Here is a 12,720-nt window from a genome sequence, read left to right as displayed (position 1 = left end):
GAAATGAAACCATTTACCTTGGAACTGCTGTCAGTTCTCAAAGGCACTGGTCTTCTAAATTTCAGGGCTCTCAGTTGTCAGTCCTAGTACATTTTTTTAACTATTCCTGAAGAAATTCCTTAGCTCTACAAGCAAGACACAATTTGATTTTGGATAACAGTATAGGTCATATTGGAGGGTGCTACTGCTTAGAAGGGTACTATGGCAGCAGGTGACCAGACAGCTCTTGGAATGGGAGGGAGCCTTCATCACTTGCTTTTACTTCAGTGGCAACAGCAGATGTTTGACAACTCATGAGATTGCACTCTAGGAAGCAGAAAGGCAACCAAAGTACTATTTTAAACATTTTGATCTGTATGACATTTATCAATCAACTATTTGGCAATGGTGATTTTTTTTTCTCAGTGTCTAAATGTTATACAGACTTCACTTGATTCTGCAGGAGAATCTACAGAAGGAGACATCCAAAAGAAACACTACAAATTCAAATTTAAGAAAATCCAAATCACTTGTCACCAGTGTTTGGGGCTATGTAGAGCAGCTTGTACCTCAGTAAGTAAGCTTAGGACTCTCATGAGAGCCTGGTCCTCCTTGGGACTGATTTGCTAACATTCTCAAATGTCTCTGCAACAATTACTCTCATGTTAGAGCTGACATTCATATTTTATTCTTAGTTATCCCACAAGAAAACAAGACCACCCCTGGGGTCCTATATATGCTTTGGCAGAGGTCATCTTAACCATTCTGGATACATACAGGTCTTTTTAATACTCTATTAGTTACTCAAAGTTAGTTATTAACTAGGAAATATGAATCTTTGGTGGTGTTTGTTTGTTTTAACAGGCAAGATTTCTAGGTGAAAAAAAAAAGATAGAATTTGGACATGTGCTTTGCCCTACATCTGACATCACAGTAAGGCTTCATCACAGAGTTGATAGTCAACTACCTGTTCAAAGATTGTGTTCTTCTGAAGATGTTGTGTACGATGTGGAATTTAGGCTACTCATGTCTTTTCCAAAATCCAGGAGAAAGTGTGTTGCAGAGATCCTGTTTTCCTCTTTGCTTCCAGTGATTTTTATGGATTTCCATGCACTTTTCTCCATTTCATAGTCCACTAGAAGTGAGCAAGTGGGCCTGTGACTTCAGCTATCTTGATTCTTTCTTATAATCTGTGTACCACAATTTTTATAACCCATAGTTCACATTCTCCAGGTGTGTCAGAGCAGTTTAATTTGCTTCTTCTCAGTATAAAAATACTCAGCTGAGGTAGTATCATCCATTATTTTCCATCATCACAGGTCAAGATGTACTTGGATAATGAGTAATCTGTTTGATATTTTAAAATTGTGTTGAACTAGAAGCAGTTTAACGAAAAAATTTAAAAGGTACACATATAGGTATACCATATTTAGTAAGTCAAAACACAGTCTAATGGATTAAGTTTAAAAGACAGTGAATTCCACCTGTTTGTTGATATGTTTGTGCCTGTCCCAGTGCCCGACATTTCAAGTAACTCTTACTCTGTAAGTTGCAGGATGGTTGTACTGGAGAAGAAAAAAGTGGAGGAAAAAATTCCTAAGAATTGTTTAAAAATAAGAATAGATTCCAAATTATTTGAGTGCTTCAGGACCAACACGTAGATATTCTAGTGATTTAAATAGTATTGCTTGTGTATCTAATGTTAAGGAATGTCATAAATGCTTGTAGAAACATCATTTCAGTTTCTCTAAAGGCAGAGATATATTTTGTACTTTGTGTAGCACACAAGCAGGCTGTGAAGAGCTGGAAAAGAAAAATAGCCAGAGAGTGCATACTGGAGACAAGTGTCTGAAATAAATACAAGAGCTTGAAGCAATGGCATCGTTTCTGTTTTACCTTCTGGTTTAAGAAAGGAGGAGGCCTGGCCATTCGCCTTTACAGTACAGGTGAAAAACAACAATCATTGTCCATGCTACTTCCACGTGTGGACCAGCTCACCAAACTGATCAGAGCATTGATTTTTGACAGTCAGGTGCCCACGCTTCATGCTTCAGGCAGGGTGTAAGCTCATACCTGCAGTATGGGAAGCAAAGATAATGTTCTACCGCTGTTTGGCACTGGCTTCATGTCGGAAGCAGCACAGGGGGTCAGACTCATCCTTTCTGCGCAGCTGAGGCGGCAGGCGTGTGATGTGCACAACCTCCGCTTGTCAGACGGCCGGAGGTGCCTGTGGTCACGTGCCACAGAACGGCTTCTCCCAGAGCGATGTTCTGCTGCCTTCGATGCCTGGGCTCCTTCTTTGCCTTCTCCACCAAGGGCATCGATGGGTTTCCCAGTGCGGAGCGGGTGTCAGGTAATCCGCTGCGGCCCGCGAATGCTGCCGGTGCCCTCCGGACTGCCCGCGCGCAGGCCTCGCCCTGCCAAGACAGCGAGGCAGCTGCCAGCCGCGCTCGGGGGGATTGACGAGCGGACGTCGCCCACCGCCCCGGGCGCAGGCTCCCTCGGGGCCCACCCTTCCTGTCTCCCATAAACCCTTCTGCTAAAAAATAAAGCGGGGTGCGGGAGCGAGGCAGCAGCGCTCTCGAAGCCAGCTGGCTCCGGCAGAGGGCTGCCGCCGGAGCGAGGGGGCGTGCGGGCGGCCGAACCGCACCGCGGAAGTTTCCTCTCTGCCGCCTTCTTAAAACCCCTCCCCGCCCAGCGCAACTTGCAGCCAGGTGCCCCTCCCGGGGAGCTGCCGCCTCAAAGGGCCCGCAGAGTGTAAGTGAGAGCCGAGCCGTTTGGAGATAGCCGTGCCCGAGCCGACGCGGGGTGCCGGACACGTGGGTGCGGTAGGGAACGGGCGGGACGCGCAGGCTCAGCCCAGGGCCTTACGCGACTGAGGGTGGGCTAAGCGGGGGCTTGCGGAGCGGCGGGAAGTGCTAGGTCACCGGAGGCCCGGTGATGGGAGGGGAAGGGGCGTTAGAGCTCGGCTCTCGAGGTGCCCGGCGGGCGCTGAAAGGGTGATTGTGTGACAAAGGCTGAAAACCTGCGGGCGCTTCCTGTGACGAGCGCGCACATCCCCTTACCGGGCCTGGCAGTCGTAATCGTGACAAGTGTCAGGAGAGGTGTTCGAGCAGTTTCTTCTCCGACGGACGGTGATAGGCGGCCGATGCCGGGGCACCGACGGCGGTCTAGCTGGCTGCAGTGCAGCCCGCGCGGCCTGGTCCCCCGGTGTCTCTCGCTGGGAACCCTCTGGCTGCCTGGCCGCGGCCAGTCGGGGTCGCAGGGCGGAAGGACGGGAGCTCACTTTACCTCTCCTTTCTCCGCTCATCGGAACGCCTTGCCCTGGACCTGGAGAGCGCTGGCGGCAGATATGAGAGAGCTCACAGGTGTGCCTCTCCTTAGCTCGTCTCCGAGGCTTTCCGTTTGCCCGTGCGCCGTTACCTAAGCCTTAGGTTACCTAAGGTCTTTCAGACTTTAAACAACATAGTATTGCATTTGAGTTGCAAAGAGTAGTTCACACCGACTTAGCATAACACTTCCGGGGTTACATACACTGGAGCAAAATGCAGGATGACCAGCAGCACTGGTCAGTTGCTATATTTGAAGACTCAGACTTTCCATAGTCTTTAAAATAAAAATGTACTTTTAAGAAGAGAAGTCAACAAACTTTCAAAATGTATGGATTAGCCTTTACAAAAGATTCACCAATCTTCAAAACTGTAATAGCATTGATTAAAAAATGTTTACAAACCTCTAAGTGGAAGTCCCTGGTTCCTGTTATTTATTCCAGGTCTGATGTCATGTTCCCAGTTTTCTTCGTTAGCTGCGTCTTCCCAAGTAAACTGAACCACAAAAAGGGTAGGAAGAAAACAGAACAAATAAGTCGCTCTTCTTGTCTGTGTTTCTGTCTTCCTTGTGCTGCAAATCCTGCTACTGTGGGAAATTTGGGGTGAGCTGTAGAGTGGGCTTTGGCAGGGAAATATAAAACTCTGCAAAGGTCACTTGAACATTTTCTCCAAGTCAGGTGGAAATTGGGGGCCTCTTGCATCCTGCAATTACACAGAATGTTAGGTTATTTTCTTTGTTTCTTTCATTCAGTTAATTATCTAAAAATATTATTGCTCAAAATAACCTTTCCTTCTAGATTTAGTGATCCAAAATTGAGTCAATTGAATTAAGAACTTTAAGGGTTTTTTCTTCCTTAATTTTCAGTCATTGAATGTTTAGAATGAATCTTGAGATGTACTGAACACCACAAGATAATGACTTGTCAAATGTCTGGACATTCTAAATGCAGTTTTACATTCTTTCAATTTATTTTAAACTCTTTGTGACACAGCATTTCTTCTTGCTTTGTCTCAAAGTGCTAATTCTATTGCATAGTCATCAAAAGTAAAATGAGTATTTACCACTGAGTTCTATGACACAGGTCAAGCTGCCATGAGAAGATTTTAGTGATTGGACCAAGAACAGATTTGTCCACATTTGATGGTGTGACAGTGAGCTGTGTCTGCTTGGGAGATGCACCACAGGGCAGCTCTTAAGGGAGCCTGGAGGCAGCTGCTGCCCCTACCCAGAGTAATCCCTGAGGAGCAGGTGGGTGCCTGGGCAGTGCAGGCAGTGAAAGCCCTTGTCTACCCTGGCCCCACCCTGTGCTGAGCTGTCGGGAAAAATCAGGGAGATGAATTCCCTCCCTGTGGTGGGTCTGCATTTTTGCAGCTCCCCTTATAATGAAGTGAGCTAGGACATAGCTCTTTTTATTTATAAGAAAGGAATTTGTGTGTAAGGTCCTTAAAATTAAGGAGGCCATAGCTGGGTACTTCATATGCTTTTGAAAGCTTTTCCAAGTCCAAGTTGTTTCTCTGTCCTTCCCATGCTGTTTCCATACTGAGTCATACCTACTGCCACTTCTGGCAATTGGCCCAATTCCTGAAATACCTGGATTCTAACTTCTCAACAGCCCAAGCTTTTTATCATCTGAGCATTGAAGGGGACTGTGTGGGTTTGTAAAGTTTTCTTTCTAGCTTTTAGATTATGCAGTTCTCAAAGGAGAGAAATACCCCATTGGAGCTCATGTTATACAACTTTGACAGTTTGGTGGTACAACCTTGTGGTTTTCTACTGCATAGGGCCATCCATTCTCTTTCTTTTGAACTCAACAGACCCTGAAAGATTAAAAGAAAAAAGCTGTCTTTTTTTCTAGTCCATTTATCCACATGAATAGACTAGTTGCACCTACTAGTGAAACTCTCACCTGCTTCAAGTAGGTGCCTTTACTGCATAATAAGGAGCAGAGGTAAGGTAGACAGCAAAAGTGAATCCTGAGTCTTGATATGTTGTAAAGGTCAAAGAGAAGATGCTTCTTGCAGTACTTAAATGTTATGACTTACCAAAGAAAATGTTGGTTGACCATGGGAGACAGGAAACTTTTCTCATTGTATAGTAGGTGAACAAGAAAGCAGCATCTTTGGCTTTATTGATGATGATGTGAGGAAGGTCGCTGGCACACATGTTCAGTTGGTGATCAACTCATGGTAAATACAAGAAGTGCCACTTGTACAAAGACCACAGAGCTGTATCTCTGTGCCACGTGACTGCAGCTGCAGTGCTGCCAAGGGCAGAGTGAGTCCAGAGGCAGTTTTTGGTGGCTCTTACAAGAATGCAATACCCAGCAGGCTGTAACCTACTATTTGGGGTCCCCTGCTCTGGGAGATGCCAAGCCTTTTGCTTGTGGGCTCTTTGGTTGAGGATTAGCTTTCCATAACCAGGCTGACTCATTTGTAACCATTCTTTCTGCAACCTGCCCTACCTGGGTGGGTTTTGTACTCTAAGGGATAATGTGGCTTCCACTGCTGAAAACACTATAGGTGGTGCTTCTTGAATGCTTTTACTGGCTTGGGAGAAGCTAGAGCTTTGAAGGTTGTTACAATTTCAATCTCAAATGTATCTGATATAATTAAACAAAACCAAGCACCTACACAGTTAAAAAAAAAAAACAAACAAACAACGTTTTGCCTAGATGAAAATTACTGTTAATTGCTCTGTGCAAACTTCAAAATCATTAAATATGATTTGTATTAATTATAACTAGCAAAGGTTTACTTGTTTGTATTGATTTGTGCAAGAACAGTTCAGTTGTTTGTTTTTACGTTGCAAATTTTTATAGATTTCATGTATTTTACAGATTAAAAGCCATGTTAAGTAGCAAGTAATGTTTTGTCTTCTAATCTAAGTTTATAATTGGTGCAGAAAGGTTTCCTAGAGCATGGATGGAATTAATACTCATTAGAAATGTACAGAACCACATGAGCTGAAAGTAGGCTTTGTTGCTAAAGCATCCTGTACTTCTACCTAAACCACTGAGTTCCCTAATGTTAACTAAAAAATTGTCTGCTGTTGCCCATGTAATGAAAAAGAACATTTAGCAGTCTGATAACCTGTGTGGTACTCCTGATTTTGTTGTTTTGGTTCTGTTTGGTGTGGGTTTTATTCTCTTCTGACAAATGAGTATGATTTGGGGAGATAGATTTGTCAAGATGTTACTAGAAAATCCTACCAATCCTAAGGAGGTATGGCCAGTTTGGCAACATTTTCCAGAATAAGAAAATAAGAGCAAAGCAGTATCCACTGATGGCACTAAACCCAACCTTGTCTTGGAGACGAAGAGCAACAAAGCTGGTGAAGGGTCTGGAGAACAAGTCTTATGAGGAGCAGTTGAGGGAACTGGAGTTGTTTATTGTAGAGAAGAGGAGGATGAGGGGAGATGTCATTGCTCTCTACAACTCCCTGAAAGGAAGTTGTAGTGAGGTAGGGGCTGGTATCTTCTCCCTAGTATCAAGTGGTAGAAGAAGAGGAAATGGCCTCATATTGCACTAGGGGAGGTTATTACTAAGAAAAAAAATTGCTGCAAGAGTGGTCAGGCACTGGAACAAGCCACTCAGAGAGGTGGTCACCATCTCTGGAGGTAATGAAGAAACTTGTGGCCATGGCACGTGAAGACATTCTTTAATGGCCATGGCAGTGTCAGGTCACTGTTTTGACTTGATGATCTTAAAGATCTTTTCCAATTGAAACAACTCTATGGTTCTATGACTTTGCAATGGCATCATCAGACAGGTGGTTCTAAGACCGGAGTGGTTTTGCTGGTGGCACAGAAGTCAGAGAAAAGTTTGATCCTTTGGTCATGGAAAGGCAAAGGTAACCCAAGGTTTTGTGTGGTCCTGTTGTTTCTGTCCACAGTGAACTTCAGCAGGGGGTCATCATGGCTGAATGTGCATTAGAGCAGCCCTTGGACAGCTCTGTGATGTGGATGTTAATGGCAAAATAGGGCTTGCATGGGAAATGCAAAGGTTTTCTGGAGGACAGCTTGGCAGGTGTAAAAAATCAGGGTCCTTAATCTTAAAGGTCAGGGCCTTTAAGTGCTGAGAGCCAACTGTGGCCAGTTACTTTTTTGGCCACCCCTGCCTTCAGTAACGTTGTGCGAGAGTTCACACTGCACAGGTACCTTCCAGCTCTAAGACATGATGTCACTGTCCCTGACTGTCTTTAGCAACTGCTTCTTTGGTAATTTGCCACTGGCTTTTGTCAGGTGCCCAGGTGGATGCTCAGGCAGGGACAGTCCTCTCACAACAAGGAGTTGGTTGGTTAACTACTCTGTGCCTGGCTGTAAAGGCATACGTTCAGGTCCCCGGGCGGTGGGAAAACTGCACAGCATTGGTTTCAGTTTCAGAAAGGAGGGAGTGAAACCACATAAACTGCTTTCCTGTACCTTTTTGCTCTTTGGTTTTACCTGATGGTGGTTTTTTTTTAGTTCCTCTTGAAACTGTAACAGCTGTGGGGGAAAGGGGGTTGCTGGCTATTAATGATACTTCATTAGGTGGTGGGACTCTTAACTGCTATTACTATGTATTTAATGCTAATAATGTTTAACCAACTAAATCACTTGGTACTAGGGAAAAATAAAGGGGCTGTGTACTTTTATGGCTTCCCCTTCAGTTAGATCTCGTCCTTTTCACTGATGTGATGTATTTTCCCTTCAGTGGCAGATTTTGTATGTAGCTGCTTCTCTGTAATAGATTATGTAATTTAGTTGTAATTTTTGATACATTAACAACTCGAGGGAATTTAGTTTTCATAAAGCTTTACTCGAAGTAAAAAATAACTTGAGATGACGATTATAGTAGGGATAACTAAGTTGCTCCTGTTTAGAAGTTGGGTTTGTCACAATTGCAATTCCGGATTGCACTGTAAATCAGCTGTTCTGTGTTAGTGGGTGAACCCTCCGCTGGCTCGAATCTGCTGCCGGAGGTGCCTGCTGGGAGGATCTTTTGCCTCTAACAGCGTGTGCAGGGCCTTGGAGCCTGTGTAGGGACTATCAGAGAGGCAGCAGTGTCTCTTGCCTCTGCTGTGTGACCGGAGCCTCTCCCAGAGGGAGGCAGCGTTCGCCGCGGCAGGCTCGCTTACCCTTGTTTGGGCAGGGCACCAAGAGGTACCTGTTAATCACTTTGGGAGGAGAAGCAATGGCCCAAGCCTTTGTTTTCCTCCAGCCCTCGCTTCCCCCTTCAGCAGGAGCGTGGCGCAAGCCAGGACATGTTTTAGGCCTGTTGGCCTGTACAAGCAGGGTCGCCTGACTCCGCTGAGCTGTGGGGGGCGTGGAACGTTTGTGCGTTTTCCTTAGGGGTCGTAGAAAACGCTTTTGGAACAGAGATGACTGTGGATCTTGGTAAGGCTCTCTTTCCATCAGTAAAGAGAGCACTGCTGATCTGAAAAGCTGTCCGGTCACCTGCGTGCCAGCGTTACATGGATTGGCTTTTTCCATGAGAAGTGGCCGACTCTCAGCCGGTGTGGTTCTTCCATGTACTGAACTCCGCAGTAAGTTGTTGAAGCAACTGTCGGTCATTGCGTAGGGAACTGCATTCTTCTGCCTTTTGTTACCGCTATTTTTTTTTACTTAGAAAGTCTTGTCCTTCCCCTCCCTAACTTTGTCACATTTTAAAGCCTTGAATATTTTTTAATGTATTATCAGATGTCAAAACACATAGGTGCAACAGACCCTAATTTCATAGTCGTTGGACTCATTTCATAGCCGTAGGATTGGCCATTTCTCTCAGAAGGAGCAGGACTGGATTTGTTGTCTGTTAGAAAGCAAGCAGTGGATGCACTACTGACGCATAGCTTATATCAGCGTCTTGCTAAGGGTGTGGAGTGGACCTGTTAACACTTTCTTAATGTTTATATGTTACAGAAGTAGCTGAATGGTGCTGTGAGTAATGTCCAACACTGATTTGTTGTGTGTGGAACAACTGGTCTGGGACCAATATTTTTTCTTTCTGCAAGAATCCCACTGTGGCAGATAGGATACAGTTTCATATACAGGCTGGTTTTAGAACAAATTCAGTATCTTCAGAACACTGGATTTTTGCTTATCATGGATAAGTAAAGTGCTATTCATATTTCTCTGTCTGTATGCTGTGGGTACATATACACTTAAAAAATCAGGCTTAGATTTTTACTATTCTTTAGCAGATGGCAGTTCTCTCATGTCTTTAAAAAAACCCATTTTTCTAATGAGGATTTTAATTGGGTTTATTTGAATTATTCCAATGACTAATTATAAATTTTATGAAGGACACAACATTTAATTCTAAAGAAAATTGTAAGGAAACTGTGTCTTGAATGCATGTCTGTTTTAGGTATAAGCCTTTGTTAAATTCCTCTCAACACTTCACTGTTATTTTTAACACCATAAAGAACCATTTCTTAATCTGGGAGAAAACAGAGCACCTCCTCCTTGTAATCTGTAGGGGTCGAGAGACTCTGTATGGAAAACTTCAAGGATTTTTTTTTTTTTTTAAAATCCTGGGTCAGTCTACAATCATTTGAATTCTTTCCTCTTAGCACTGAAGTACAATCTAGAGTGATATCAAGCAGAGACTGATCTTCACCAAAAAAAGTGTTACTGGCACAAAGAGCAGCAGTAGAAGAGTTCCTGGCTGCCTTTTTTCCAAATGCTGACAGTGAGTACTGTGGGGCTCTTGCTGCCTGCTTCTAGCTCAGATGGATTTGCAGTGTACAGCTCAACAGTGCTTTTATTTTCAAGATGAATTCATAGAAGATAACTGCCCCCAACTTGTGAATACTTGTTAGTTAATGGAAGGTTGCAGATGTAAAGATCTGCCCTTAATTTTGTGTCAACAAATTAATTTGACAACGTGATGCTGTTTTTTCCACAGGTGTGTGTGTGCTGGGACTGCGCCTATGTAATCTGGGAGAATAAATCTTTAATGGAAGACCCTCAGGGAATAAATAGGAAGTCTGTAAGTAAACTACTTGTCAGTCGTAAGAAAAATGTTATGGCTTATAAAGTGTGATGATTTCTGTTACAACTAAGTGGCTGGAAAGTTTTGAGAAGCTGTGTGCGCTTCTAATGATTTCAAGCCGTGAACAATGAAATTGAGAGGTGAAGGCTTATGCAAGAGCTGTAGGCAACAAGTGTAGATCTTAAGATATTTGTCTTTACTGATGCACATTACTAAAGGATGGTGCTTGTTTTCTTCAAGTATCCAACTGGCTGCAATTCTGTTGTTAGCATTTTGATCTGTTAGTTTCCATGCTGATATTCAGTGTCATTTCTTTTTGCCTGTTGGAAGACATGAAAGTATTGCTTCTTGGAGAAGCAGATGCAACTCCTGGATACAGTGACAAAAACCTATGTTTCTTGGGGAAAAAAAAACCTTCAGCAGCATTGTTGTTCCTTTAAATCCCTGTTTATAAAGACACAAATGTAAGAAGTTTTGCAAACTATCTGACATGGTTAATAATACTTAAAAAGAATATTGTGCACAGTAAAATAACACAGATTCTTTACTCTTTGGTGCCATTCTCGTCACTCACTAAACATCAAAATACTACATAACTATTTTAATCCTTGGTTGTTTTAACAAAAACTGTATACATCAAAATGACTTGACTTGTGAAAGCACTCCAAACCCTGCTGCCTAGGAAATTTGACTAGATTCCTTTCCTGCGTTCTTTTCTAGCCTCTTATCTACATTTGAGAGGCCTCTGGATGTCTTGCTCTTCCCCGTGTGTCTTCGTTTTCCCTGATGTTCATGGTACTTGTTCGCAGGGTAGCAGAGTGGGAAGAACTAAGCTGCGTCACAGTAAGCCTGTTGTGTTGCACATTTTTATTGAACTTCTTGCCTCGTGTAATTTTTGCCATCTGAAGCAGCAAGGCTTTGCTTGTTTTCTGATGTTCATTTGTTCTACAGTCTGTCTCTGTTTACCCCTTGCTACTTCAGCAATGTGTGAAAAGCACTCCCAGAACAAGAGGTGGCCATGGTTATAGACTGGTGCTAAATAGGGACGGTCCTCACTTCAATCCTAGGCCTTTGAGCACCACTCAGATTCAGTCCTTTTTTGGGATCAGGCTTTTCCTGGTGCTGCTGGGTTTTTTTTGTGGCTCCCACTGCAATGCTGCTTCTGCATGCCTGGCACGGCCTGGGCTTTGTGTGCTGCTGTGGCTCTGGAGTGGGTAAGCACACACTGGAGCTGGATGTAGTGATAAATGGAGCTGCCACTTACAAGTGTGTTGAGATAAACACTTGTTCATGGTCTGGCACCACCAGCACTCCTGTTTGGGTTAGTCACTCTGCTCCTTCTTGCCACCACTTAGTCCAGAGCTTAATCTGCTCAAATTCCCTTCACACTGTGCAAGCAGAGAGTAGTTGTGGATGCTGCCAAGATCATCAAGATTTGAACCAGTAACTGCTGAACAGACTGGCTGCACTGACAAACACTCTGGTTCTGTAGTAGTGAGACCAAAGAGCCCAAAGGGCAGAAGCACCACTCTGGGCTGTGACTTTCTGATTGCCATGTCATTGCATAGGCTTGAAGCTGGAACGTTAAACTGGTGAATCTGGCGTTAGACCTCACTTTAATTCATTCGTAACTGGACAAGCTGCCACATTTGCACCAGTCAGTTGACCAATGGGAATTTCTTAAGAGCAGTGGCCAAATGTCAGAATAGTCTCAGTGAAGATAAAGAAAACTGTTTGAATGCTTTTTTTTTGGATTGCCCTCTGAGTGTAGGTGTGTACAAGGAAGAGATGGTGAGGGACAAATTAATGTTCTGAAATTATAGTGCAGAAACCAAATGCTATTTGGGATTTAAGATCCCAAACACACATAGCCAGTCCTAAAATAAGATGGTAGCCCATGAGAAAAGAGGTGAGCTTTTCTACCAGCACCACTTGAAAGGTAATTTTGGTACTGGCCAGTGCAAACTATGCAGTGGAAGCAATTTCAGGTACATGTGGGTAAGGGGTGAACTTTAATTAGCGACTGAGAGTTCAAAATACACAATGTTTTAGCAGAGTAGAACTGGATGGACAGCAGAACAAGTACCAGAAGAAAGGAAAGGAAAGCAAAAAGAATATTGGCCAAGATTGAGAGATTTCACAGTATCACTGTCTTGGCCTGAGTGTCTCTGTCGAGGGGCAGGGGGGATCTCACATGGGACTGCAGCCTGTCGTGGTGTTAATGTGTGCAGGAGAATATGGTAAGTCCAGCAGATAGCTTCTGCCCTGTTACATTCATACAGCTGAGAGGAGATTTTAGCATCTAAGCAACAATTTAATTACTGACAGAAATAGTCCTAATGATGCTGTCATACATTTGGTTCAGATTCTGTATTAGCTGACCTTCAAATTTGTGCTTGCAAACTTGAATGCTACATCTGCTCCTGCCTTTTTATCGGGT

General features: G+C 43.7%; 1 protein-coding gene across 16 annotated transcripts in view; it reads left to right on the top strand.

Annotated features, from left to right (window-relative positions):
• Nucleotides 1-2,339: 2,339 nt before the first annotated feature.
• EYA1 (EYA transcriptional coactivator and phosphatase 1) overlaps nt 2,340-12,720 on the top strand; it is a 120,332-nt gene continuing 109,951 nt past the window's right edge. For 10 of the 16 annotated variants that reach the window (XM_064170773.1, XM_064170772.1, XM_064170768.1 and 7 more), the window contains exon 1: nt 11,051-11,123. In XM_064170773.1, the coding sequence (XP_064026843.1) occupies nt 11,067-11,123 (57 nt within the window). In that variant the 5' untranslated portion in view covers nt 11,051-11,066. Of the gene's footprint in view, nt 2,737-2,760; nt 2,808-3,751; nt 3,799-9,858; nt 9,978-10,193; nt 10,278-11,000; nt 11,124-12,720 lie in introns of those variants that run through there. The other 6 variants (XM_064170777.1, XM_064170779.1, XM_064170778.1 and 3 more) reach the window with 6 other exon arrangements.

This window comes from Pogoniulus pusillus, chromosome 34 (assembly GCF_015220805.1).
Source record: "Pogoniulus pusillus isolate bPogPus1 chromosome 34, bPogPus1.pri, whole genome shotgun sequence".
Classification (NCBI taxonomy): domain Eukaryota; kingdom Metazoa; phylum Chordata; class Aves; order Piciformes; family Lybiidae; genus Pogoniulus; species Pogoniulus pusillus.
The sequence above is the reverse complement of the archived record's forward strand: the minus strand, read 5'-3'. Positions and strand labels throughout refer to the sequence as shown.